General features: G+C 40.8%; 1 protein-coding gene across 1 annotated transcript in view; it reads left to right on the forward strand.

The window, feature by feature from the left end:
- The window catches only part of lnpep (leucyl/cystinyl aminopeptidase), a 90,914-nt gene that overhangs the window by 48,560 nt on the left and 28,604 nt on the right, over positions 1 to 13,750 (forward strand). Inside the window, 6 exon segments of the mRNA XM_034170173.1 lie at positions 1,093 to 1,204; positions 6,005 to 6,262; positions 6,505 to 6,695; positions 10,000 to 10,138; positions 13,280 to 13,414; positions 13,607 to 13,727. Coding sequence (XP_034026064.1) covers positions 1,093 to 1,204; positions 6,005 to 6,262; positions 6,505 to 6,695; positions 10,000 to 10,138; positions 13,280 to 13,414; positions 13,607 to 13,727 — 956 coding nt within the window.

Consider the following 13,750-nt stretch of genomic DNA (forward strand, 5'->3'; position numbering starts at 1 on the left):
GGTCTGGGCGGCTTTGCTTGAGCTGCTGCCCCCGCGACCCGACTCCGGATGAAGCAGAAGAAAATGGATGGATGGATGGAAGAACTGAAAGTGCTGCGCTGCAGTATGGAGAGTGGCCCACCTCCTAGTAGTGAAATGAGTGAGCTGCAGTATCCTGAGCCAGTCTTGATGGAGAGTGACAACTAAGGAATCTATAACCAGGACCAGGTGGAATGCTGTTGTCGTTGACCAGGAACTGAGGAAGAAGATACAAATGGGTGAGTGGAATGCACTCGTAATGCTGGAACCAAAGCAGTCACAGTTCATTAAAGGTTTTAACTAGGGATGAGCGAGTACACCACTATCTGTATCTGTTTAACCATCTAAATGATCTGTATCCGTATCTGTACTCGTAGTGACCTAAACTGGAAGTGGGCGTGGTTTAACCCAAAATGGACGGGGCTTAAATCAGTACATTTTAAGTCTGAAATTGATATTGATTGATCAGAAGTTGCTGTATTTATTGTTTATTTGAAAACTGTTTACAGACCAGCCTCAACATTGAGATTAAAATCAATGTTTGTGATCACAAAAGTAAGAGAACTATTTACAGAACAGGTTTTTTTATAAACTCAGAACATGAATATGCTTAAGTGTATGAATGAGTAACAGAACAGCCTTAGAATTGACATTCAATGTAGTAGGAAATTATGAACTACGAAGTATGCATGAACAAGAGTTGTCATACTCAACACAACTTTCTTTTTTAAAAAAATTATGATCAAACTGTGATTTTTTTTTTTTTTTTTTTTCCCCCAGTTATTTATTTTTACTACCTAATGTTCTTGGCTTTTCTCCTGGCATTGCAAACAATCTTTTTTTTATTTGGTAAATGGGTGTCATCTCTCCATACTGGAAGAAAGGGCTCCTCATAATTTCAAAAGGAATGGAAGATCAACTGGATTGCAATAACTACAAGGGTTTACTCTGTGTTAGGAATGGTGCTTGCGAGGATTATCAGTTAGCAGTCTGGATGCTTGTGGTAATAAAAGATGTTCTTATTTTTGCTTGTGGTTTTAAAAAGTGTTATTTTTTATTTTTTTTAAATTGCAGATCTTGTTTCCGACCTTCAGTCCGCATCATGGTTTCTTGTGTGTTGTTGCTGGTAATAATTGTGTCCGTAATCACGACATTGTATTTCACACCTGGGTGCACCTTTACTAAGGTAAGGAAAATTTTCTTTCTGCATTCTTCTCTGTACAGTGCATCTGGAAAGTATTCATAATGCTTCACTTTTCCCACATTTGATGTTACTAGTCCAAGACATTAGCACAAAAAAAATTGCCCAAGGTGGAATAAATTGATAACAAGCTGAAAATTTGCACAGAGGTCCAGGAAAGTGTCCTAAATAATATACTAAAAGTCCCCATGAATCCCATTTCAGGAAAAATCAGAATTCAAGATGGTGTCCAATATGGCCACTGATATAAATTTTGGCCACGTTTTCAGAAAGAAGAATGAAATAAATGTCATTTAAAAACATGTTTGTTGCATTTTAGTCATAAACAATGTTTCACAACCATGGATATGGTGACTGAATAAGAAGATTAGGTAAAAACATCGATTTTTCATCAGGTAGATACCGCACTAGAAACTATTGTACTTTTTATACACGTTATACGTTGCCTGAATGTTCATACTGCACACAGTATGTATATGTTCTCACAAACTGAAAAGAAGTTCTTACAGCATAAAGTTAATCCTGCTGTCGACTATCAAAGTCGCCATTGAGATTTACTGCAGATTCAGCTGAAGTTGTTTTGGCATGAAAGACCATTTCATTTACTACACATTGAATTACTGAAGAGGCCAAGTTTTCTACATCCACATGACATTCCACCACAGCCATCTTCCTTGCAACCACAAGATACAACATTGAGGAGTGAATCTGGAGCAATTTGTATGTCAGTTTCTACTGGTGCAAGAATACCATCATGCGACTGCCAACCCCATTCTTCTGGTAGTAAGCAGTTACCAAGCCACTCCTGAACAGTGTGGTAAGTGCAATAGGCATGCTGCTTTGCAGCTGCTATAGTTGGGGGCAGAACTGCAAGCTCAAAGGTTGATGCAAGAGAAGCTTTACCAACTGCTTTCTGGCATGCTGGCATACTTTCATCAAACATGATGTCACAAGATGTTTTTTGAGATCTGCACCTCAGTTCACATTGCTTGGCTGATCTGTTACTGTCGTACCAAATACAACTGTGGATGCAACACCAAAGTGCTTCAGCATGTAGCTAATGTATGTTCGGGAAATCTCCCTGTAGGTGGAATTTGGTGGCCAAGCCACACTGTGGAGTAGGTGACTACCATCCACAACAAAGATGCTATTTTCTGGAACAGTGGCATGCTGAGCACCATACGATTTCAAGATATTACCCAGGGTGATCTTTGTTGCCTTTATCATCTGACCATCTTTGAAGAGTGAAGGTGGTTGTGGTGCAAGATCATGTGTCAAAAATGTTTCCATGTCAGAACAGTTATTTAACACGCAAGTAATCCTGTTAAGCAAGAGGCTGGGATTGACAATTGCATTTTGTCCTCTGACTTTGACGGACGCTTCCTGATCACCAGTTGTCTTCACTCTGTCATTTTTTTTTTTTTTTTTTTTGAAGAGTTTCGCTCTGAACTTCCATCCATTTGAGCAGCTACCAAACTGCTACTGCATCATCACAGTTCACTGCACTATCAACAATGATTCCTGTTGACAGAGATACCAAATGATCTGGCTTATATCCAGCAAAAGGCAGGTGTGCTTGAAATCACTGCACAAATATCGCTTGATCCTTTTGGTCCTGTGACTGGCTACTTGAACGAAGGTCTTTCTGTTGCTCAGAGCCTATGGAGGGAACTTCTGCAAACTGTTCTAGTGCATCACAGATCACTATTCGTGATACCTCGGCCATGTGTCATGCATCCAGATGTTTTCAACATCCTCATCAGAAACTGTTCAATTGTCTGGTCAGTGAAGTTTCCTCCCCAGAATTCAAAATGCGATCTGGCCCTATTGGATGCCATCTTGAATTCTCAATTTTCCTGAAATGGAATTCATGGGGACTTTTAGTATGTTGTTTAGGACACTCTCCTGGACCTCTGTGCAAATTTTCAGCTTATCAAAATATTCCACCCCTGACCTTAATACTACTGGATTATACAACCTTATTCCAAATTTTTTCCTCAAAATTCTACACACAATACCCCATAATGACAATGTGAAAGATATTTTTTTTTATTATTCTTGCAAATTTAATAACAATAATAAAAAAAAAACACTAAGAAATCACACGTACATAAGTATTCACAGCCTTTGCCATGAAGCTCAAAATTAGGCTGAGATGCATCCTGTTTCCAGTGATCATCCTTGATATGTTTCTACAGCTCAATTGGAGTCCATTGGACATGATTTGGAAAGGCTGTAAACCTCCAAGACAAGATTATCTCGAGGCACAATTCTGGGGAAGGGTACAGAAATATTTCTGCTGTTTTGAAGGTCCCAGTGGGCACAGTGGCCTCCATCATTCGTAAATGGAAGAAGTTCGGATCCACCAGAACTCTTCCTAGGGGTGGCTGCCCATCTAAATTGAGTGATCAGGGGAGAAGGGCCTTAGACAGAGAGGTGACCAAGAACCTGTTGGCCACTCTGTCAGAGCTCCAGCATTCCTCTCTGGCAAGGGGAGAACCTTCCAGAACAACAACATTGTTCCTCTGGCACAATCCACCAGTCAGGCCTGTATGGAAGAGTGGCCAGATTGAAGCCACTCCTTAGTAAAACGCACATGGCAGTCCGCCTGGGGTTTGCCAAAAGGTACCTGAAGGACCTGAGACAAAGATTGAGCTGTTTGGTGTGAATGCCAGGGGTCATATTTGGAGGAAACCAGGCACCATCCCTACAGTGATGCATGGTGGTGGCACCATGCTCCACACACGCACACTCACTCACTCTCATTACGTCCGCCAAGAATGTAATAAAATCATTGGCAAGCATTTATTTATTTATTTAATATGCTGCTTAAATTCAGCGGGTGGTGTCTTCTGATCTGAAGTTGTAGTCCAAAGGTGTTCTTTTTTTTTTCCTTTCGAGTGGCCCCCGGGGGTGCTCAGGAGGACAAGGTGACGGAGACCGTCACGCGTCGACCACTAACCCACGACACGGGCAGTTGGCGCACGGAGGTCTAAAACGTACGCTTCTCTTGAATGCACACCGGGTTTGGTTGTGGCGTTTTATCACTGTGAGCGTATGAAGTGTCACATTAATTTTCTTGCAAGCCTTCTTCACAGCTCCAGGACTTTTTGCGGCCAGTGCACACAGGACCGAGGAAGATGGTTTGATCCATCTTGTACTGTACGCGGTGATGCTTCTGCGCAGGCTGAAGAATACCACATTGTTTCAACATGACTTTTAGCACTCAGATGTTGGTGAATTATTCAAAGCGCTCAGGTGATATTGGCTCAGTAATAATAAAAATGCCGGTGCTGTTGCTGCTTCTGCTGCTGATGGCAGTGACAGAACAGGACGCGCGCCGAAGACCCTGAACCCTCACACTGTGCATAAGCACGGTGGCAATTTTGGATGAAATATTCACCGTGCGTGCAGTTGCTGAGTCCTCTCATGCCCTCTCTTCCTCACCATGGGTTTGCCAAAGTGTGCAGTTGCACAGAAAATGACTGTCGCATGGTGATGTGATCCCCAAAGTGAGACTAAAGGACATTTGAACAGGTGCTTTTTGCTGTGAAGTTCTATTAAGCGTGCACGATAATATATTGTCGTGTACGTGCAGACGAGGATGATTCCGGCAGAACAATCACACGGGGATTTACTTTGCGCCCACAGTTTTTTCGCTGATCCACAGATTTACGCACCAATTCAACCAGCTTTTACACATGAGGTGCACGTATCTAATTCGAGCAAGTCCCTCTCTCTTTGATTGATTTGGCAAAATAGATGATATGAAATAACAATGACAGTATACATACATATACGTGCCAAAGATGGCACAAAAAAGCACAGACTTATTTCCATACATGGTCCCCATGACAACACAGAAAAACAAACAACAAAGATAAAAAAAAAAACATAAAAACTTAAAAATGGCTACAAAGCCATCTATATACACAAATTAATAAAATACAAAATTATGATTTTTCTCTCTCTCACACACACACACACACACACACACACACACACACACACACACACACACACACACACACAAACTGTTGTGGCATATCATGACAATGTACCAATGCTCACGGCACACATTGTCGCTGGTGCAGTGGATTGTATGTAGTAACACACCTGGCACATATTGTTGCTGGTGACAATATGTGCCGCAATGGGGCCATGAACGTCGGCATATATTACTGTGGCAACAATATGTGCTGTAACAGACCCTAAGCATACAGCCAATATATCAAAGGAGTGGCTTCAGGACAACTCTGTGAATGTCCTTGAGTGGCCCAGCCAGAACCCAGACCTGAATCCAATTGAACATCTCTGGAGAGATCTGAAAATGGCTGTGCACCGACGCTTCCCATCCAACCTGATGAAGATTGAGAGGTGCTGCAAAGAAGAATGAACAAAACTGCCCAAAGATATGTGCGCCAAGCTTGTGGTATCATTCAAGAAGACTTGAGGCTGTAATTTCTGCCAAAGGTGCATCAACAAAGTATTGAGCAAAGGGTGTGAGTACTTATGTCCATGTGATTTTTTGTTTTTTTTTTATTTTTAATAAATTTGCAAAAAAAAAAGAAGACTTTTTTCATGTCATTCTGGGGTGTTGTGAGTAGTAGTGAGATTTTGTGGGGGAAAAATGAGTTTACTCTATGTTGGAATAAGGCTGCAACATAAGAAATTGTGGAAAAAGTGAACTGCTGTGAATACTTTCCAGATGCACTGTATATTAGTTTTTTTCCTTTCTGTTTTGTCGTGGATGTGGTTCATCACAACCCTTTTTTCTCCTTGCAGGCTGGTTGTCATAAAACGAACAACACAATTCCCCCTGAGCAAGTCTATCCTGTGTCAACCAGTGGTGAACTGTTCCCTTGGGCAGAGTTCCGTCTGCCTACCAGCATACACCCTCTCAGCTATGACCTCACTTTGAATCCTGACCTCAATAACATGACGTTCACTGGCAGTGCCATCATTAGCATGTTTGTGCATCACAACACCAAGCGCATTGTCCTCCACAGTGCTGATCTCCGCATCACCAAAGCAACCTTCCAGGTGCAACTGAAAGGTCTTTGAGAGATAAGCGTAATTGCAGAATACAGCAAATATTCTGTATGTGTACCTGTCAGCCTACAGTGTGCACAGTTGGCCTGTCAACATGTCCATCACTTTATACAAATATTTCAGCTTTGTCTCGAATTGTGTGTGAATATTTGAAGTGTCTGAACATTGCAGTAATTTGTGGAGTTGATGTCATGCCACCTGTTAGCTGTTAATAGTGATGTGCTTTCTTCCAGCTGAGTGACGAGAAGCCCACTGAGGTGACTGTGCTTGAGTACAAACCGAGGCAGCAGATAGCTGTTAAGTTCTCCAAGGAGCTGAAGGCAGGCCAGTTCTGTGTTTTGACTCTGGATTACTCTGCCAGCATGTCAGACACCTATGATGGGTTCTACAACAGCACATACTTAGATAAAAATGGAAACAAGAGGTATAAAAGATTTATTTATTTATTTAAATATATGTTGTATTTTCTGGAGTATAACTCGCAGTTGTTTGTTTTTTTTTTACTAGTTCTGGAGGCCCTACAATTTATACTCTGGTGCGATTTATATACCAAAAATTCACAAGTTTATTATTAATAATAGTAATTATAATGACTGTTTATATAGAACTCTCCTAATAATCAAAGCACTAAACAAAATAAACTCCAATAGTAAAAGAAAAATGCCAGTAATAAAATCAAAAACCATAACAATGCCCAAAAATCCCAAATTAAAGTGCACATAACACAGGTGTGATTTATACTCCTGTGTTACTTGTATGCATTTTTTTTTCTCCTCTTCAGGAGGCATTTTTTGATGGGTGCGACTTATACTCCAGTACGACATACTCCGGAAAATAGTGTGTGTGTGTGTGTGTGTGTGTGTGTGTGTGTGTGTGTGTGTGTGTGTGTGTGTGTGTGTGTGTGTGTGTGTGTGTGTGTGTGTGTGTGTACAAGGTTGGGTAGGATTACTTTGAAATGTAATCCAAAAATAATCAGATTAATCCAATAATCAGTAATCACAAGTAATCCAAATGTTTGTACATACATACAACCCCTGGCAATAATTATGGAATCACCGGCCTCGGAGGATGTTCATTCAGTTGTTTAATTTTGTAGAAAAAAAGCAGATCACAGACATGACACAAAACTAAAGTCATTTCAAATGGCAACTCTCTGGCCTTAAGAAACACTATAAGAAATCAGGAAAAAAAATTGTGGCAGTCAGTAACGGTTACTTTTTTAGACCAAGCAGAGGAAAAAAATATGGACTCACTCAATTCTGAAGAATAAATTATGGAATCACCCTGTAAATTTTTATCCCCAAAACTAACACCTGCATCAAATCAGATCTGCTTGTTAGTCTGCATCTAAAAAGGAGTGATCACACCTTGGAGAGCTGTTACACCAAGTGGACTGACATGAATCATGGCTCCAACACGAGAGATGTCAATTGAAACAAAGGAGAGTTTTATCAAACTCTTAAAAGAGGGTAAATCATCACGCAATGTTGCAAAAGATGTTGGTTGTTCACAGTCAGCTGTGTCTAAACTCTGGACCAAATACAAACAACATGGGAAGGTTGTTAAAGGCAAACATACTGGTAGACCAAGGAAGACGTCAAAGCGTCAAGACAGAAAACTTAAAGCAATATGTGTCAAAAATCGAAAATGCACAACAAAACAAATGAGGAACGAATAGGAGGAAACTGGAGTCAACGTCTGTGACCGAACTGTAAGAAACCGCCTAAAGGAAATGGGATTTACATACAGAAAAGCTAAACGAAAGCCATCATTAACACCTAAACAGAAAAAACAAGGTTACAATGGGCTAAGGAAAAGCAATCGTGGACTGTGGATGACTGGCTGAAAGTCATATTCAGCGATGAATCTCGAATCTGCATTGGGCAAGGTGATGATGCTGGAACTTTTGTTTGGTGCCGTTCCAATGAGATTTATAAAGATGACTGCCTGAAGAGAATGTAAATTTCCACAGTCATTGATGATATGGGGCTGCATGTCAGGTAAAGGCACTGGGGAGATGGCTGTCATTACATCATCAATAAATGCACAAGTTTACGTTGATATTTTGGACACTTTTCTTATCCCATCAATTGAAAGGATGTTTGGGGATGATGAAATCATTTTTAAAGATGATAATGCATCTTGCCATAGAGCAAAAACTGTGAAAACATTCCTTGCAAAAAGACACATAGGGTCAATGTCATGGCCTGCAAATAGTCCAGATCTTAATCCAATTGAAAATCTTTGGTGGAAGTTGAAGAAAATGGTCCATGACAAGGCTCCAACATGCAAAGCTGATCTGGCAACAGCAATCAGAGAAAGTTGGAGCCAGATTGATGAAGAGTACTGTTTGTCACTCATTAAGTCCATGCCTCAGAGACTGCAAGCTATTATAAAAGCCAGAGGTGGTGCAACAAAATACTAATGATGTGTTGGAGCGTTCTTTTGTTTTTCATGATTCCATAATTTTTTCCTCAGAATTGAGTGATTCCATATTTTTTTCCCTCTGCTTGGTCTAAAAAGTAACCGTTACTGACTGCCACACGACTAAAGCCACCGACAGCCATCTGAAATCCATCTCAAAGCCGTCCTGTGAGACCAACACGGAGGTGGTTTTGTCCCGCGCCATGAACAGCACGGTGGCGCATCCCTCCGCTTCTTTTTCCATGAAAAAAAAACTCTTGTAACAGTGGAATGTGCCGAAAAAGTGCTGACTTGGCCTTGTGTTTTGGATCGTTGTCATATTCGAACATTCAAGTATGTCCCATACACAGCTTCTGGGTTGATGTGTGCAAATTTTCCACGTCTACCTACTCAAGTCACACCTGATTTTTTTTTTTTAAGTGCTATTTTCCAGCTCCTGATTGGCTGAGCACACCTGATAGGGTTAATTGTCTGGGAGTGGATCAGGGAGAGTTAGAAAACATACAGGGCAGGTGCCTTCCCGGGAACAGGAGTGGTGAGTTGTAGTTATCAGACCAAAATCACTAGGGTATGGAAACTTTTGATAAGGGTCATTTAGTTAGTTTCTGTTGTCATTATGATTTAAAAGGAGTAAACACAGTTGTTTGACAATAAATGGTTTCATACAATCACTAACCATGAGTGGAAAAAAGGGTTTTTGTGTATGTTTGTGTGTGTGTGTGTGTGTGTGTGTGTGTGTTATCATTCATACTCTCTGGAAAATGGCCCCAAAAAAAATCAAACATTCTGCCAGGGTATGTAAACGTTTGAGTACGTGTGTGTGTGTGTGTGTGTCCAGAAAGTATTCACAGCACTTCACTTTTTCCGCATTTTATGTTACAACCTTATTCCAAAATGGATGAAATTAATTTTTTGCCTCAAAATTCTACACACAATACCCCATAATGACAATGTGAAAAAAGAGTTTTGCAAATTTATCTGAAATAAAAAACTAAGAAATCTCATGTACATCAGTATTCACAAAAAGGTGCATCAACAAAATATTAAGTGAAGGGTGTGAATACTTAAGTACATGTGATTTCTTAGCTTTTTATTCTTCATAAATTTGCGAAAATGTAAAAAACCTTTTTCATGTTGTCATTATAGAGTGTTGTGTGGAGAATTTTGAGGGGAAAAATGAATTTCCTACAGTTTTGAAATTAGGCTGCAACATAAAATGTGCAACAGCTGAACCACTGAATACTTTTTGTATGCACTGTGTGTGTTGACAGTATTTAAACTACTATATTCAACTTTTTCCTCAGGGTCTTAGCTGCCACCCAGTTTGAGCCCCTAGCAGCTCGAAAAGCCTTCCCTTGTTTTGATGAACCAGAATTCAAAGCTACTTTCTTGATTAAAATCAGCAGAGAACCCAGTTTCATCGCTCTTTCCAACATGCCTAAGGTAATTTCCTGTTTATTCTTATGGTGCCAAACATAGACATCCCATAATAGACAGGTATTATGATCACGTGACCTGGAGCGCTGAGCCGCCCATCTTGGAAGGTTGAAGCGCTGTAGCAGGCTCTCGCTGTCAGTGGAAAATGCATGCTTTGCACTTGTAATCACTGTCAATTCTCTGGCCGACGTCTGTGCCATTATTTACATTTAAGACGTGAAAACTTGTGCTTGGGTCAATTCAGATACGTAGATTTGATTTCTGAAGTCAGATTTATCATAACTGCTGATCCTTCCTCCCTATAAGGCTGTGAATGGAGTGTAAAGTCGAGCTCCTGTCAATAGAAAACTCATGTCATCAGTCAACTCTTTTTTTTCTCTCTCTCTCTGTGCTTTGACAGAGAAGGATTAGAATGAAATCATGAGCAGAAGAGGCAAAACAGGCAGCAAAGCCAGAGCCAAGGCGAAGACCTGCTTCTCCTCTGCTAGATTGCAGGTTCCAGTCAGCCGTGTCCACCGTCTGCTGGGTGGAGGGGGGTGGCTGTGTGGGGCGTGTGGGTGCCGGAGCTCCCCGTTTACCTGGCGGCTGTGCTTGCGTGTGTGGCTGCTGGGATTCCTTGAGCTGGCCAGCTGCGCTGCTCGGGACAGTGGGAAGACTCTTATCATTCCCCGTTACCTGCAGCTGGCTGTCCACAATGACGAGGAGCTCATGAGTGGCGTTACTGGCCAGTTCGGGGATCTTGGCGGTCGTATATATGCGAACTTGGTTGCTGGGTGGGCGGGGGCTCCGGCACCCACACGCTCCGCGTGGTTGCCCTTCCTCACCGGGCGGTGGGCGCGGTCGGCAGTGGGCTGTGTTCCAGCATGGAATGATTTTGTTCTAATCCTTCGCTGTCAAAGCACAGAGGGAAAAAAAGAGGAATCAGCCAGAGAGTTGATTGATGACGAGTTTTCTATTGACAGGAGCCCCACTTTACGCTCCATTTGCAGCCTTATAGGGAGAAACAATCAACAGTTATGATAAATCCGACTTCAGAAATAGAATCTACGTATCTGAATTGACCTAAGCACAAGTTTTCACATCTTAAATGTAAATAACAGCGGAGAAGTCGGGCAGAGAATCGACAGTGATTACAAGGGCAGACAGCGCGAGACCGCTGCAGCGCTTCAAACTTCCAAGATGGCGGGGCACGATCCGCTCGGGGCTGGCCTTTTGTACAGGTCGACCCTATCTAGTAAATCGGTGGTGCCAAAGTTGAAACATCCTGCTCCGTGTGTTAAAAGTAGATTGACTTGTATCAGAGCATAAGATATGTATACCTTATCACATGTCTGGTTATGTATCACACCCTGTATTGTGCCCTGATGTATCTGTGTCAGCTCGAGTCCGAAAGACGAGGACTCATACAGATACGATGAGCATGATGCAGGTTGTGATACATAACCAGACATGTGATAAGATATTTATCACATATTAAAACAAAAATAAAGAACAAGAACCATATAGTTATCATCAACTCATTTGTGAGGTTCCACTGTAGAAAGAACAAGGAGCCCTCTCTTCTCCTTCTTGGTTCCATTCAGTGAAGTTCACATCACTCTCGGTTTTCCTGGTGGTGCTCTTGTTTTTATGTGTCTCTATAAAGTCATGAGTGTCCTCTTCACTAACTTCTTGATGTCTCACAACTTCAGTATGAGACTCAAGTTGCAGAATTCTCCCTGCCATGGATGCTAAAATTCTCACCTTGATCACACATCTTGGTTGACTGGAATGATCTGGATCCTGTATCAGGATCCTGCACTTGTCACCAAGGTAACACAAAATGGGGGTGTGTCATTTGTGGGGCTGAGAAATGGTGGCTCCTGATTGGATGAAAAGCGGGGTGATACAAAGCCTGGTATTTTCATTGTCTTTTTTTTTTGGTATCACCCTGTTTTGTTTTAAGATTTGTATCACCCTGATTTTATTGCCACAGTTTCCAGGGCCGGAAAATGGATAGGACAAGTGCATGCTTATCAGCCCTATTTTTTTTTCTTGTATCTCATGAGGGCTGGTTTACAGGTATAGGGCAGATTTTTGTTGTAATATGTGATAAGAGTGGGGAGTGTTAGAGGAATTTAATTTAATAAAAACAATGCAAGGGCACTCAGTGAGCACATGCCAAAGCCAAGATTCAGCAGTGTTTGTTTTTCATCTGTTGACATTTTCCTTTTGCCTTTGTTTTTTCTTTGTGTGATGTTTATTCTTTTGTTTTCTTATCTTTGATTGCCAATGTTTAAACCTGACCTTTAATCCTGAGCAGCTTTGATCCTGATAACTCAATTTTGATTCTTACTGCTGGGCTTTGATACTGAAAATCCATTTTTAATCCTTAACGTTGATCCTTGGTCACTCATTTTTTTATCCTTATCACCAAGGAGGTTATGTTTTCATGCCTGTCTGTCTTGCTTTGGCCTGCAGTCAATATCAGAATCAGAACCAAGGTGCCTGACCTTTTGATCATGAACAACAAGTTTTAATACTGATCACTCATCATTGAATATTGAGTTTGACCTTGATCTTTCATCTTTGATTCTCCTCACCAATGAAGTTATGTTTTCATGTGCCTATTGATCTTAATTTGACCTTTAATCAGGATTAAAAAAAATTCAGGACCAATGTACCTGCCCTTTGTTCAGGATTCTGAACAAATCAGAAATCCTGATTAAGGTTATGATCAAGAACAAAGATTACTAATCAAATGCAACAGCCACTACTTTTAGTTAATTGTTAAAACACATCCTTATACAGTACATTCAACACACACACAAGGACAAAGAAAAAAAAAATTGCATAGTATTGTTTTCTGCTCGCCAGCTAATTGTCTTCTGCAGCTGGACATTTTTTTTTACATCATGGAAGGTAATCTTGAATTTACACATTACATTTTTAAGTAGAATAAGTCACTTTATTTGACATTGTACATTCCATAGATAGATGTGTTACTCAAATTTATTAGCCAAGGGTTACACTAAATGTGTTGCTGTATATTTCACTTTCATGGCAGCTCCTGCTGTGATTTGTAGGATCCTGTAGTCAAGAATGAACAAATTCAATATACATTAGCCTCTTTAGCACCTAATCTTTGAATTGTACCTCGTCTTCTAGGCTAAAACCACAGAGCTTCCTTCTGGCCTCCTGCTAGATGAGTTTGAAAAGAGCAGTGTCAACATGAGTACCTACCTGCTGGCATTCATTGTCGCTGACTTCACTTGTGTTAGTAACAATGTCTCCAATACACTGGTAAGTGTAAAACACACTCCTGTATTCTTTGAGGTCTTGTTTATGCTGTTCATTAATCTGAGTTGGCACAGCAAAATTATTTTAATTTGTAATTTCTTTGGTTTGAAATTAAAATGCTGAACTCCTCATGGTACTTTATTCTGCAGTCAGCTTCTGGTGTTGCGATGAAATTAAATTGTCTGTGTGTTTTAGGTGTCTGTGTACTCTGTGCCTGAGAAGAAAGAGCACACTGCCTATGCTCTGGATACAGCTTCCAAATTACTGGAATTTTTCAATAAATTATTTGAGATTGACTACCCTCTTGAAAAGCTTGGTGGGCACTTAAATACTGTTTGT

This window comes from Thalassophryne amazonica, chromosome 5 (assembly GCF_902500255.1).
Source record: "Thalassophryne amazonica chromosome 5, fThaAma1.1, whole genome shotgun sequence".
NCBI lineage: Eukaryota > Metazoa > Chordata > Actinopteri > Batrachoidiformes > Batrachoididae > Thalassophryne > Thalassophryne amazonica.